The sequence below is a fragment of the Arachis duranensis genome, chromosome 6 (assembly GCF_000817695.3).
Source record: "Arachis duranensis cultivar V14167 chromosome 6, aradu.V14167.gnm2.J7QH, whole genome shotgun sequence".
Lineage (NCBI taxonomy): Eukaryota > Viridiplantae > Streptophyta > Magnoliopsida > Fabales > Fabaceae > Arachis > Arachis duranensis.
The window spans coordinates 98309895-98322501 of NC_029777.3; the positions used below are offsets into that span (position 1 = coordinate 98309895).

Consider the following 12607-nt stretch of genomic DNA (forward strand, 5'->3'; position numbering starts at 1 on the left):
ATTTTTCTTGGCGCACGCAAAACCGTCACTAAAGGTCAATTTTGACCTTATTAATGTTCTTTTTCTATTTAATTTTTTATTTTTTCTTTAATTTTGTTTTTTTTAACCATTGGGCCAGCCTCACTATTTCTTATTAGGCCGTGGTTTAAAATTTTGCGAAATAAATTTTAAAATAGTCAAAAAAGTATGTTTACCGAAAATCGAGTTCTTATAGAACGGCATATTAGAGCACAAACATAAGCATATTACCACAATAAGGTTGACACTTTTGGCTGAAGCTGGTCTTTCCATGAAATTTTGGGGAGGGGCATTTGTGATAGCTGCTCAGCTTATTAATTTACTTCCCACTTCAGTTCTGAATTTTGACTCACCATCTCAGAGACTATTTGGAAAAGCTCTATCTTATTCAATGCTTAAGGTATTCGGTTGCCTATGCTTCTCTCACACGAGGCCGTACAACAAAGACAAGTTGGAATTCCGATCAGAGGCCTATGTTTACCTAGGACCATCCCCACATTATAAGGGATTCAAGCGCCTCACTAAGTTGGGCAATATCATCATCACGAGAAATGTTGTGTTTGAAGAAAGAGTATTTTCCTTCAAAGACGAGAGTTATGGCTTCACATCTGCAACAACTACTCCGACAGTTCCAATACAACATCATTCAGTGCCTTCAATTCTATTAATACAACCCTTACCTCTAATTCTTACACCAACTACACAACTCTATCCACCTACACCTACACTACTATCCAAACCAGCAACAACCATTGTAGACCAGCCACAAACCCATGAAACTCCAACATTAGATCCATCCACAATCAACCCTGATCCAATTACTACTTCTTTTCCTCTAATTTTTCAGCCCACAACCAACGCACACCCAATGCGAACAAGGTGAAAGACTAGGAACAGCAAACCCAACACCTTCACTTGCATCAAAAAACCTCTTAAACCAAAGTTACCAAAGGAAGAACTGACCATTCCTCGTTGAAAACAAGTCATGGATGAAGAATATGCAGCATTGACGAGAAATAACACTTGGGACATTGTTAAGTTTCCTCCAAACTGTCGAGCAATCAGAAATAAGTGGGTGTTTAAAATGAAAGATCACCCGGATGACTTTATTAACAAGTACAAAGCAAGGCTCGTGCTCTTTGCTGTCACCAAACGCCTGGTTTCGACTTCAAAGAGACATTCAGTCCTGTGATTCATCTAATGACAATTAGAATTTTGTTGACTTTCGCCTTGTCGAAGGGTTGGCTAATTAAGCAAATTGATGTTAACAATGTATTTTTGAATGGGGAGTTGCAGGAAGAAGTTTACATGAAGCAGCTATTTGGATATGAAGCTGGAAATGATAAAATGGTGTACAAACTAACTTGATCCCTGTATGGGTTGAAGCAGGCACCCAGAGCATGGTTCACTAAGCTCACTAGCTCTCTTCTCAGCCTTGGTTTTGCAGCTACCAAATCAGATGTTTCTCTTTTTCACAGAACCAAAGGTAACTCCACAATTTTCTTATTTGTCTACGTGGATGACATTATCGTAATGGATAGCTTAGCTGCTGTGATTTCAGACTTGGTTAAGAGCTTAAATGCTTGCTTTTCACTCAAAGATTTAGGGGATCTTCATTATTTCTTATGGATTGAAGTGAGGCCAAACCTTGATGGTCTCTTACTTACACAATCTAAGTATATTTTTGATGTGATAAAGAAAAATGATTGAGAAGATTGCAAGCCATTACCAACACCTATGACATTAAATCTTAGATTAACCTCCACCAATAGTGCATCTTTTGAGAATCCTAACCTCTATAGATCCATCGTTGGTAGTCTGTAATATATCACTATTACTCAGCCCGAATTGGCTTTTGCAATTAACAACTTAAAGTGTGTCAATTTATGCAAGCGCTAACTGAAGTTCATTGGAAAGCTGTCAAGCGCATTCTACGGTATTTATAGGGCACCAGTACCTTAGAACTACATCTCCAAAAGGTCTCAGATTTTATCATTTCAGGGTATACCGACTCGGACTGTGCGTCTAATATGGAAGACAAAAAATTCACGGCAGGTTTCTGTGTCTATATGGGTCCGAGTCTCATTTCTTGGTCATCAAAAAGCAAATTTCGGTCTTTCGCTATAACACGGAAGTTAAATACAGAGGAATTTTTAGCCTTGTCACTGAATTATTGGCAATCAAGAAGCTTTTGCTTGAAATCAACATAAGCCTACCAGTACTAATGATTCACTATGACAATCAGGAAGCAGTACTCTTGGCAGCCAATCTGGTTCAGCATTCTCATTCAAAACACTTTGAAGTGGATTTCTATTTCCTTAAGGACCATGTCGCCAAGGGGACTCTTTAAGTGGAATATATTCCAGGTGATTTGCAAGTTACAGATATTATGACCAAAGTTATTTCTTCGAATAAATTTTGAAATTTAGAGACAAACTCAGGTTGCAAAGTTTTAGCGGCCTGAGTTTGAGGGAGGATGAAAAAGAATTAGCTAAAAACTAATTATTATTAATAAGGATAATAGATGTCAGTGTCAGTTGTAACTAATAGTAATTAGTGTTGTGATTAGTACAACATGTAAACCAAATCCAACTATATACACTCATGTAATTGATTCTTTGGCAATGAAATCATTTTTTCGCTCTCTGAATTATGATTCCTATTCTTTCTAATCTCAAGCTCTCAAATGTGAAATCTAGTACCTTTCATTAATAAAATTTAAGAGTTTTTATTACTATTTGAATAAGTGTACGAATAGATTTTTTTAAGTGTTCCAAATTAAATATTGATTTAAATTTGATCATACACTAACTTAAAAATCTTAGATATTATGTCTTTGAATGTTTTCAAGACTACGAGACTCAAAGCACATACCAACTTAATAATTATTTCAGTCGAATATTATGTAAAATCCGATGATTTTGAGTAATTTTCTATAGTGTTTATAGTTATATAAGGACAATTTACGTATTTAAATAAAATCAGAGAAACCTTTACTCAAATACACAAATCAAAAAGTTGTTACGTATTTGTGCAAAATGCATTATTACATAAACCGTGGCTGGCAGGAACGGATTACGTGTTAAAACAAAATGACCATAAACCGTGGTATGCTACCACGGTTTATGAATGCAAGAAAATCTTCATAAAACCTTGCTGCCAGCAACGGTTTATGAAGGAATGGTAATTGGCATAAACCCTTGTAGCCTACAACGGTTTATAAGGAGAGAATATCTATATATATGTGGGTGAGATTCAACCTGCATGAGAGATACATTTTTACATATATTTTTAAAATATAATATAGATACATTTTTAATTATATTAATAAGACGATTAATTTACGTCTGAATTCACAATATAAGAGTAACACACGTTGAAGAGGATAAAAGTGTGTTTCAGTACTTTAAACGATGTTCTTTGATGTTTGACAACTTTTTTTTTTGAACGCCAACTTGATTTTGCATCCCAAAAGCTCGTTCATTAGAAGCAAAAAATTATAGCTTCTGCATTTACTCAATCCACGTTTAGGTTGTTGCTTGTTATTATTGGATTTTCCATAATTTTTTCTAAATAAATGCTAAAAATATTAAAATAATTAAAATAATTATAGCTTCTGCATTTACTCAACCCACGTTGTAGGTTGAATCTCACCCATTAACCATAAATAATAATAATAATAAAAAATTATAGCGTACTAAAAAAGAGTACTAAAAATATAAAAAATATACTATATAAAAACATATATGAAAAAAATATAAAAAAAATTAAATATATATAAAAAAATAATATTATAATTTAATGTCATGTCTTTTTTAATAATTATCTATCTAAAAGTGATTTTAACTAATATTATCCAAACAATATTTATTTTATCAAAATTAATTTTAGTAAAATTTGCCAAACATAAATCATGTTGGCACAAACTCACTTCTACCCAAAATCAATTCTACAAAATCACTTCCATTCAAACTCCAGTTTCCCCAACGTGAATCCAAACACACACTTAAAAGTTACTGTTGATAGAAAAATATTTTTGATGAAAATAAATTGATTCGGAGTAAGTCAGAAAGAAATTTTAATGCATTTTGAAAATATTTTTAAAGCAAACGTGGGTTGAGTAAATACAGAAGCTAAACGTGGGTTGAGTAAATGTAAAAGCTATAATTATTTTAATTATTTTAATATTCTTAGCATTTATTTAGAAAAAATTATGAAAAACCAATAATAACAAGCAACAACCTAAACGTGGGTTGAGTAAATGCAGAAATTATAATTTTTCGCTTCTAATGAACGAGCTTTTGGGATGCAGAATCAAGTTGGAGTTCAAAAAAAAGTTGTCAAACATCAAAGAACATCGTTCAAAGTATGAAACACACTTTTATCCTCTTCAACGTGTTTCACAAAAGTTACTCTTATATTGTGAATTCAGATGTAAATTAATTGTCTTATTAATATAATTAAAAATGTATCTATATTATATTTTAAAAATATATGTAAAATCCTCCGTGACTCCACCACTCAAACATGAGTAAATCCTCCCACCCTCTCTCTCAAACTCTCTCAACTATGAAGGTTTCAAAAATTTTTATTGCTTCCAAATGATCCGTGTTGAGTATCACCAGATTATGTATATATATACATATAAACGTAAACCGTGGAAGCCTAGGAGGTTTTACGTTTAACGCAAAATTTCTCATAAACCGTGGTAGCCACCCACGGTTTATGCCTAACACTTTTCCTTCCTAATCCGTGGTTGGTGGCCACGGTTTACAGCCAAACTTTTCCTTCCATAAAACCTCTTTGCCAGCGACGGTTTATGTACAAATCAGAAACTGTAGTTGACTCTCACGGTTTACATAATAATGCATTTTGCATAAGTACGTAACAACTTTTTGATTTGTGTATTTGGGTAAATGTTTCTCTAATTTTATTTAAATATGTAAATTGCCCGTTATATAATGTATATAATAAGTTAATAACTTCTCTCTAACTCTAAGTAAAGGAAAAAGAAAAAAAGAAAGAGCGAAATTATATAATTGGTCATTAATTTCACCATTAAATCACTAGTTTTTTATCTGATCATAGTCTTATTAAAATCCCTAAGAGAGTAGATGTTGAGGAACGAAGGGGAGAAGAGGAGCCATAATTAAATAATCATATAATTATATAAATTTCTATTTTTTCTTTTTTTTCATAAGTGTTTTTTTAAGTTTTGTTTTTATAGTTTTGTATCTAATTAAACTTTTGCACTTCAAGTTTTTATTGTACGGAGATTTAGAGATTATAATAATGGATGAAAAAATATAGCACTATTTTATAAATTATTTTGTAATAACTGTCGATTTGGTTAATAAAAAAGCGACACAGTATCATTTGAGTTATAACTTAATCTTTTATCTTTTAGAAGTTGAGACAATTTAATCTCTTGAATATACTATTTTTTAAGAAAAATTAAAGACTATTTTTTTATTTTAAAAGAAAGTAATTAAAAGATTGGGGACCATTGTGGTAGTGTTAGGGGCCAAAATTTTCCTATCCCATAATTTGAAAGGCGAACAAAGTAAGCCATATCCATATAATGAGATAATAATTAATATTGTGAATTTCAATTGAGTTAGGCGGGGCCTATTGTTGTAGTGTTGGCCCACCCTAAAAAGGGTTCAACTCCATAACATACTACGTTCCATTTGATCCATAAACTGATAAAAGCGCGCACACACTCTTCTCACGTTACATTATTTTCTATCTTCGGCCTCATCGACTAAGCATTCGTTCATGCACGCCGACACTGTCCACTGTGAGAAACAAAAACAATGAAAGCAAGCATTTTTGCGTCTCGAACCAATCCCAATCACCTGCAACCCCTCAAATCACCATATAATCCTAACTGCATTGTTAATTAGCCATTTAGAACACTCCTTCTTTATTTTATCCTTTTCTTAATTCTCTCTCCACGTAGCTTTCGTGGCAACACCAAATTACGTGCAAGAATCCCTTGCGGTATGTTGCATTTCGCTTATGTTTGTGTGTGTGTGTGTTTCTTTTTTATATATTCATATATATGATCATAATTTCTTTTCTGTCATCACGTGTATGATCTATGCAACAATTTTATTTTAATTTATTTATTTTCAATTTTTTTTTTCAATTCAAGCAATGTGACTAGTGTATGGTTTCTTTTGATATCTGTGATCAAAGTCATGCATATATATCGCTTACCCTACTCGTGTACCGTGTTTTGCACTTTTAAATTCTTCAGCGAAGTCTAAGGAAGAGGGTTTTTTCCCATGCACATGCTATTTATGTATGAACAATAATGTTCACAATTTTCTTTTACACACAATAATAGAATACTCATCATAATAACAGTACTACACTTTATAATAACAAATGTATTAGTATTCTAAATATTTAGCTATTCAATGTTTAATTTGTCCTTGCTACCGTGAAGAGCTACTAGTAATTGAGAATTTTTTTGTCGTTTTAATAATTTTGGAGCACTATAAATGTTCTAGCTTAGTAGATTCAGGTGAGGGATTAATGCTGCAAATTCATCAGCAGCTTCTCTGTGTTATAGATATCATATGGCTATGGATGTCATGAGTGATAATCAAGTTGGTTTCTCATGTTTTTGACATGTATTTTAATTTCAAGGGTATATAAGACACCATATACAGATTCAACCCCAAAATGAGAGATACTTAATGTGTAGATGCCATAGAAGACAGTGAATGATAATATGGGAACTCCCATGAGAAGGTAAGACTTCCATTATTTTTCACATGGAATGAATATTCTTTGTAATTTTTTTTCTGTCTTAACAATTTGAATTGTCTGTGTAACTTTAATGTCACGAGTTCAGGTTATACTGTCTGCATTATATTTTTTGGGTGTAAATTCTGTATTAACGTGATATGATATGCTTATATATGTAATGGATTTTTTTTCCTTGAAAGGGTAAAAAAGAAAAGAGGGAGGAGAAATTAAACATGATTGGAATAGTACCTTGCATTATATATATATGTATGATTTTTTCTTTTGCTTTTTTTTTTTGGTGGTAGTGGAAATATTAACGAGACAATGAGGCTTACTTTAGCAGCTTTAGTTGGAATTGTTTTTGGATTTTCTCTAGGAGTATCTTTTCCAACTGTATCATTAGTTAAGGTGACTCCCACTCTGTCTCTCTCTCACTCTCTCTCTCTCTCTATATATATATATATACAAACTATATTATTAAATTAATGTAATGAATTTTCACATAAGTTCTAAATTTTATTAGATGATTTTTGTCATCTATGTACTCTCTTTCCATGCCTTGATCTTACATATGTTAATGATAAGTACACGGGATTTCCAACCAAATCAATCTGGGATGCATGGGCTTCATTGAAGGGAAACAAAAGCATGTTGCATGCGCATCACAACATAAGTGATACAAAGGTATGGTTCTACTGATGATGGTACACTTATGTTGGAAACTATAGGCACCAGCATTGCACTGATAAGGTAAATAATTTTGACTCTGATGCAGATCTGGGTAGCTACAAATCCTCGAGGAGCTGAAAGGCTTCCTCCTGGTATAATCAAACCTCAGTCAGATTTCTTTCTTCGTCGATTATGGGGCCAACCCAGTGAGGTGTGTATACTTATATGCACATTTTGTGAAAAACAAAAGGAAAATGCTTCACACTCATATATATGACAATATGAGCTAATTGACAGTTTTATCTTCGCCTATCTGACTCTCTTTTTGATGGAGGTGGCACTTGCAGGACCTAATTGTCAAGCCAAAGTATCTTGTAACCTTCACTGTTGGATATAATCAAAGATACAACATTAATGCTGCAGTGCAAAAGGTAATTTCAGTTTCTCCCTTCCATCATCAATATGTATTGTAATCTGTGTTCATCCACTAACCATTGCTTTTGGTGCCTCTCTTTGATTATCACAGTTCTCTTCAAACTTCACGATTGTATTGTTTCACTATGATGGGCGGGCTAGTGAGTGGGATGAATTTGAATGGGCAAAGAGAGCTGTCCATATCTCTGCAATCAAGCAAACTAAATGGTTGGTAAAGGATGCATTATGGATCTTTACCTCTTATAAACTCATTTTTTATATGAACAACCTTAAAATTTGTTTCAAGGTGGTATGCAAAACGTTTTTTGCATCCTCACATCGTGGCTCCTTATGAATATATCTTTATTTGGGATGAGGACTTAGGTTTGGAACATTTTGATGCAGAGGAGTAAGTCTCAAGAAACTCATCTTGTATGTTACTATAGGTATTAGTGACAATTTCGTAAATTTGAGTTTCATTATTGCTCCAGGTACTTAAAAATGGTTAAGAAACATAACTTGGAGATATCACAGCCCGGTCTAGATCCAATTAGTAGTTTTACATGGCAGATGACAAAGAAAAAGGATGAAGGTGAAGTCCACAAGTAAGTGGAAAATCTTTTTATTATGTGTTTTAATAAAATGTGAATTTTGATTTGAATAAAACTAGTAAAACTACCTCAATGATTTTTCTTACTCTTTCATTTCTTTACCTTTGGTTCATTAAGCATGATGCTAAACTATCAATTATTCTTTCTCCCCTGAAACTATATTTTGTTAACTTGGTGTAGGATGGTTGATGATGGCGGGTGGTGGCAATGTAGTGATCCACATTTGCCACCTTGTGCTGGGTAAGCAAAGCCAATACGCAACTTTTCTTCTCTTCCATTCTCCATCTTACATATATCCTTCATTCTTTCTTTTGATTCTTTAAATGCTTATCAGATTTGTGGAGATTATGGCTCCTGTCTTTTCTTCAGATGCATGGCGTTGTGTATGGCATATGATACAGGTTTATGTCTAAGTTTTGTATCTATATGAGCATAGATTATATTACTTACTTATTATCATTATATAATTATATCAATAATGATACTTACGCTTTTAACAGTGGTAGTACTAGTACTTATTATCTGTTATTCTCCGTGTATTATGTGCCGCAGAATGATCTAATTCATGGATGGGGCCTCGATTTTGCTCTAAGACGATGCGTTAAGGTTATTATTGCTAGCAAGCTAGTTTGTCTTTGTTTGATATGAATTTTTGGGTGAAAATTAAGTATTGTTGTGCTTGGTTGCAGATTCCTCATGAGAATATTGGAGTTGTTGATACTCAGTGGATTGTCCATCAAAGTGTTCCATCTCTAGGGAACCAGGTGAATGAAGCTTTAAAATGTTTCTTCCAAATCACAACACTTGCTTTTACATGGATTAAGTAGTCCTTTCTTTGTTTTCTTCAATAGGGGCACGCAGAAGATGGTAGAGCACCATGGGAAGGGGTATGTATGCATTTCTTCCTACCACAATTGGATTATGATTATTCATGTTTTATTTTTATTATTATTAATATTATTTTGCATCAGGTGAGAGAAAGGTGTCATAAAGAATGGACATTGTTTCAAGATCGTATGGCTAATGCAGAGAGAGATTATTTTCAAGCAATGGGAATTATTCCACGGAACACGACAGGTAGTTAGGGACAGGGGATGACTGTGCAAAAGAAAAGTAGCTTCGAAAATTACAATATTACATTACATAGAACTAGAAGTCACGTTTTTATTCCATTCTTTTTATTAAATACCTTTTTACGAGACATAATTCCTGCATGCTCCATAGATGTATCACTGCGTTCTTTCATGTAAATAGGACGCAACATTTTGGTATACATTCGCGCTTTTCAAGACTTCGTTTATCGTTTCACGCATTATCCAAAGAATTAATGATACATTGTAGATAGAAAAGCAAATTTCATAATGTATTCTACAAAGCCAGTAAAAATCGCATTTAGTTATATATTGTTAAAATTTTATAAAATTGTGACTAACATAAATTAGCCACTAATATAGGACTATGATTAATCGGATCGTTAGTTTTATAGTTTGTGACGGTTATTTTTTTAGCAACGATTTTTAAAATTGTGGAGGCTTTTAGCTAGACACAATATAGTAGTAATTAGCACAGTTAAAATTATGGCTAAAATTTGCAAATGAAATAAAAAAAAAAAGAATTCACTGACTACCGTTAAATTTTGGCTAAAATTTATAAATTTGTCATAATTTCAATTGGGGTTAACTATGAAGATTAAACTATATATATTACATATATTCTTGTTACATTAGATTTGACAATGACAAAATAGCTTTTCATATATATACGAAACAAAAAAAATAAACAAAAAAAGTTTATTAATCACAATTAATTTTTTTATGATTATATAATATCTATTAATATTATTTTTTAATAAATACTTGTAGTATATAATAATAGATAAAGATTTACATGTAGTTGTCTTTATATGAAGTTAGTAAGTTAAAAAATTTTAGATGATATAAGTCAAACTTATCAAATCATCTGACCGTTCTTAAATATCAACTTCACATAAAAACAACTGAATGTGAATTTTCACCTATAATAATATAATAATACCGGATTAACCGGTTCGACCAGTGATTCACCGATTGACCCAGTGACCCGGTAACCTTATACCGGTTTAGTTCTGATGTCCATTAGACTAGTGTGGAGCGCAATAATTTGTATGAGTTTAATGCATAGTAGACTTACAATTACGTAGTTTAAAAAATATTTTTTATGTTTAGGCCTTGCAAGTAAGTGGACAAACTTCAATAAATTATTATGGTTTCTATTTTTTCTTTTTCTAATATCGATCCAATATAAATGGTTATAAATTTGTGAAACAAAACATCTTCTTCATTTATTGAAATCAACTATCTTTTATGAAAAAAAATGATCTATTTAGAGAAAAGTTTATAATTTAATTCTAATAAATAAAAATCTCAATCTGAAAATACAAGGATTGAATTTTGTATAATATTTATTATTCAATACTAAATATTTTTTTATAATATTTGTATAATAACTAATAGATAAAAAAAGAGTATGATACATATCAAATTTTTTTAATATTTAAATTAAATAAATTGTATTTTTAACTGCGAAACAAATTCTTATTTTATTTTGCGAGAATATCATTCTTTTATAATAGATAATAGATAATTACATAATGATTTCTTTAATTACATCTAAGTGAATTACTTTTAATTATTCTTAAAATTAATAATAAATTATCTAATATAATTTAGATACATTAATTTATAATTTAAAATTATACACTATTTTATTTACACTAATAGATTCTAAATATCAATATTAAAATTTAAAAATTATTAGTTCAAACTACATCCAACTGTTACATTTAAAATAAATCTAAATAGCTCCAAAATAATAATCAATTGTTATTGTGTTTTTAAATTGAGATTTTTTATTTATTAGAATTAAATTATAAACTTTTTTTTAAACAGATTATTTTTTTTTGCACAAAAGATAGCTGATTTCAATAAATAGAAAAGATATTTTATTTCACAAATTCATAACTATTTATATTGGATTAGTATTAAAAAAAGGAAAACTAGAAACCAGAATAATTTATCGAAGTTTGTCCACTTACTTGTAAGGCCTAAATATAAAAAATATCTTTTAGATAGCGTAATTGTAAGTCTATTCTACATTAAACTCATGCAAATTATTGCGCTCTACACTAACCTAATGAACGGTAGATTTGGAGGGAACTAGAGCGTAACAGAGCGGATCAATTCGATCCGGTCTAATTAACCACCAGTCAAAGTAAAATTATTGTATTATCATCTATCCTCTTTTTATAGGTTAGTTAATTTTTGGCCATTTTTAGCTACCATAAAACTTTTTAATAACAATATATATAAAAGATAACTAAGGTAATGCTCAATTTTCCAACACTATAAAAAAGTCTTTAATTTTTTTAAATAATAAAATTAGTTTCTGAATTTATAAATTGTTTCGACTCTAATCAATTGTTGCTAATATAATATTGACATAGAGTGTTATTACAAACTCGAATTCCACAGCCTTAAATGCTTAATAATGACTCGATAAAGTGTTCATAATAACTCCACGAAGGCCCAATGCCTATAGCCTCTTACTATCACTCAATTCAGCGCATCTCTAAAGTTTTTTTGGTTGGAAAGAAAAAAATAAAAGATAAAAAATAAAAAAAAAACAAAAGAAAAAAAAATAAATTGAGTGAAATTTTATTTTTTTAAATATCTTTAGATGAAAGAAAAATAAAGAAAAAAATATATAATATTATAAAAAAATAATTTTATCTTTAAATATTTTAAATTATATTAAAAAATAGAAGATAATATTAGAATATTAATATAAATTTTCAATAAATTCTACTTATTTTTTTACATTATTTATTATTTTTTTAATTTTTTCGTTCAACCAAACAAAAATAATAACTATTTTTTTTTAATTTTTTTCTTTCATTTTTTCTTTTCTATTTTCACCTCAAACAAACACACCTAATAGATTTTTGAATTTGAAAGCCTAGAGATGTGCTAATAATCACTTAGGAGATATGATAAATCACGAACTTATAAAATCGGTTTCTCCAAGTATGATCTATCTGAACCTTTACAAACCCTATCTCTTACGTATCCAATGACTTGGGTTTTATTTGCACCTCATTT

General features: G+C 30.8%; 1 protein-coding gene across 1 annotated transcript; it reads left to right on the forward strand.

Annotated features, from left to right (window-relative positions):
- The first annotated feature begins 289 nt into the window (after nucleotides 1-289).
- LOC107494896 (uncharacterized) lies at nucleotides 290-9556 on the forward strand. Its single transcript, XM_052263112.1, has 16 exons — nucleotides 290-667; nucleotides 1315-1370; nucleotides 1497-1694; nucleotides 7083-7195; nucleotides 7319-7461; nucleotides 7553-7657; nucleotides 7794-7877; nucleotides 7973-8088; nucleotides 8168-8269; nucleotides 8352-8465; nucleotides 8652-8711; nucleotides 8806-8872; nucleotides 9024-9077; nucleotides 9161-9235; nucleotides 9323-9358; nucleotides 9443-9556. The coding sequence occupies exons 1-16, from the start codon at nucleotides 290-292 to the stop codon at nucleotides 9554-9556; spliced, it is 1815 nt and encodes a 604-aa protein (XP_052119072.1).
- Nucleotides 9557-12607: the final 3051 nt, after the last annotated feature.

Excerpts from the sequence above, each read along its gene's own strand:
- LOC107494896 (XM_052263112.1), top strand. The coding sequence starts at position 290 with ATGAAATTTTGGGGAGGGGCATTTGTGATAGCTGCTCAGCTTATTAAT. Across the intron at positions 668-1,314 it reads TTCCAATACAACATCATTCA|GAAGAAGTTTACATGAAGCA; the intron begins GTGCCTTCAATT and ends GGGGAGTTGCAG. Across the intron at positions 8,089-8,167 it reads GCAATCAAGCAAACTAAATG|GTGGTATGCAAAACGTTTTT; the intron begins GTTGGTAAAGGA and ends ATTTGTTTCAAG.